General features: G+C 54.1%; 1 protein-coding gene across 1 annotated transcript in view; it reads right to left on the reverse strand.

The window, feature by feature from the left end:
* Positions 1-863: 863 nt before the first annotated feature.
* The window catches only part of MYORG (myogenesis regulating glycosidase (putative)), a 4,519-nt gene continuing 2,842 nt past the window's right edge, over positions 864-2,540 (reverse strand). The window contains exon 2 of the mRNA XM_009647265.1: positions 864-2,535. Within this exon, the coding sequence (XP_009645560.1) occupies positions 864-2,535 (1,672 nt within the window). The remainder of the gene's footprint in view (positions 2,536-2,540) is intronic.

Raw genomic sequence — 2,540 nt, forward strand, 5'->3', positions numbered from 1 at the left:
AAAAACTAAAAGGGATGATATCAGCAGGATAATCCTGTAACAAAGCGGGGCCATAAATGCTTTAAAAAGACTAATGGGGCACGCTGGTATGGACGGTGCTGCTCTAGGAAAGGCAATGTTGACACCCCAGGCAAAACACACAGGCAAGTGCCTTGCAGTGGGTGTTAAATGGGCGAGGAGGTGGGATGCAGCTACCCCAGCAAGCAGCATGCAGCCCATACAGCTAGAATACCTGGATATCGCTTGAGTAACCTGGCCCGTCTGGTACCCGGGAAAGCAGGACCATGGGGCAACTGTTAGTCCAGTGTCACAGTAGACCAAATAGAGAAAAAAAAACATGTGTGCATGTACATATATATGTGTGTGTGTATATATATACATATATGTATCTCTAATTTGTTTTCTCTCTTAAAAAAGTCTTTTTAAATATATTTACCATATTATAAAACTTAAGGCAGGCTGTGCTGTAGCAACCATCCCACATCACACACCCCTATGCCCAGCGCCAGGTGCTCCCACAGGACCAGAAATAGTCCCACTGGCACTAAACCCCCTCCACCTCTTGAAAACCTTGGGAACCGAAAAGGTATTGAGTTTACTACATGTCTGCAGACAGACTGGCAACTCTTTCCTAATGTATACAGAGAAAATTCTGCCTAACGTAACCCAACCAGAGTCTCCCACCAGCCCCAAATTAAAAAGCAAAGATACCTCCTCTCCAAAAAATAAAATTACCCCAAGGACAGTGAAGTCTATTAAATTCCCTCCCGCAACCCCAGTCTCAAACAAAATGTGCAATTAGGATTATTATTTGTTAGAAAGTCCTAAGTAAGGCATGGTTATCCAAAGCTGATGGAGGAGTGTTAGGAAACCCAGAGGAAATAGGCGACTTCATCCAGGTCAACGGGATAGTCCGTGAGCAGCACTGGAGTCTTCTCAAACAACTCCCCCTTGTAGCTGCGCCACTTGCCCGCTGGCAGGTACACATCGCGCTCCTGCTTGCCCATCTCCAGGACGGGGGCCACCATGAGGGTGTCCCCGATGAGGAACTGGGAGTCAATCCTGTGAGTGGCCTCATCGCGGGGCGAGATCCACCAGATGGGGCGGATGATGGGGTCGCCCGTGTCAGTGACCTCCCCGGCCAGCTCCAGCAGCAGCGGGGCCACCAGCGACTCATGGAGCTCTGTGAACTTCTGTGCAATCTCCACCACCTCCTTGTCGTAGAGCCAGGGCGGGATGGAGAACTGCATGGAGGGCATGAAGGCCGACAGCTCCAGCCAACGCACGTACAGCTCCCGGTCGGGGATCTCCACTGCCCCATCTGTCTTGTTGGGGAAAAAATTCCCCCCAATCATGTCAGCAGATATGAATGGGTACCCCAGCATGCTGATGGTGAGTACCGTGGGGATGAGGGACTTGAGGCCAAGCTCGTAGCCCCAGACGGAGTCGCGGTCAATGATGCGGAAGAAGCAGGAGATGTTCTGTGACTGGTAGCCCACCCGCACCTCGGCCAGCTCATAGAAGGGGATGGCCATCTCCGTGTAGCGCCGTGACCAGATGCTGGGGTCTGAGAGCGGGCGGAAGGTGCTGAACTGCTTGGGCAGGTAGCTGGTCTCACCTGCGTCGAACTTGAAGGATGAGATGCCGTATTTGTGGCGGAGCTGGCGCAGGTGGCTCTGGAACCAGTCCCGGGCCGCAGGGTTGGTGAAGTCCAGGATGGCCCCAATGCCATTCCACCACTCTACCATGGCCGGCAGCCGCCCAGACGGCTCCTTGATGAACAGCTGACGCTCAATTCCCACCCCAAAATTGGAGGAATTGTAGTTTATAAAAGGGTGAGTCCAGAGGGTGACCTTAAACCCATCTTCCCTCAGTTTTGCAAACATCTCTGTCACATTGGGGAACTTGACGGGGTCAAAGTCAAAGTCCCCATAGGCTTGCGTGTACTTGTCATCAATTTCAATGTGGCTGCAGTTAAAACGGTACTTCTTGATCTTTTCAGCAAATCGCAAGAGTTTATCCTGGTCGATATTGTTCTTGTAGAGGGCCCAGGTGGACCAGATGGGGTATCGGAAGGCATTCTCGGCAGGGATCTTGGAGGGCTTGTTGAAGTACCTGCGCACCATGTACTTGTGGATGGAGGTGACGTCGGAGCCCACGCAGACCCGGTAGCTGAGCTCGGGGAAGGGCGGCTGCCCCGGTGGGGGCTTGTAGGGCGAGTCCTTGTAGCGGGCCTGGAAGAAGAGGGCACGCTCGGTGGCGTTGAAGCCCAGGTGGAAGGGCACCGAGTCATTGATCTTGATGGCCGCCGCCTTGGAGGAGAGCCAGTAGCGCTCAAGGATGCCACCAAAGCTGTCGCGGAAGGAGTAGACATCGCTCGTCACGTAGGGCACGGGCTCCTGGTAGCCAGCCAGACGGATGGGCCAGTGCTGGGTGCTCATCTCCGAGCCCCCGTACCAGTGGGCGTCCTCCCAGAACATGGTGTGCTCCACCGCCGGGCCGTCCGCCAGCTCCTCCCAGCGCACGCGGTAGCACCTCAC

This window comes from Egretta garzetta, unplaced genomic scaffold, assembly GCF_000687185.1.
Source record: "Egretta garzetta isolate BGI_Z169 unplaced genomic scaffold, ASM68718v1 scaffold59, whole genome shotgun sequence".
Lineage (NCBI taxonomy): Eukaryota > Metazoa > Chordata > Aves > Pelecaniformes > Ardeidae > Egretta > Egretta garzetta.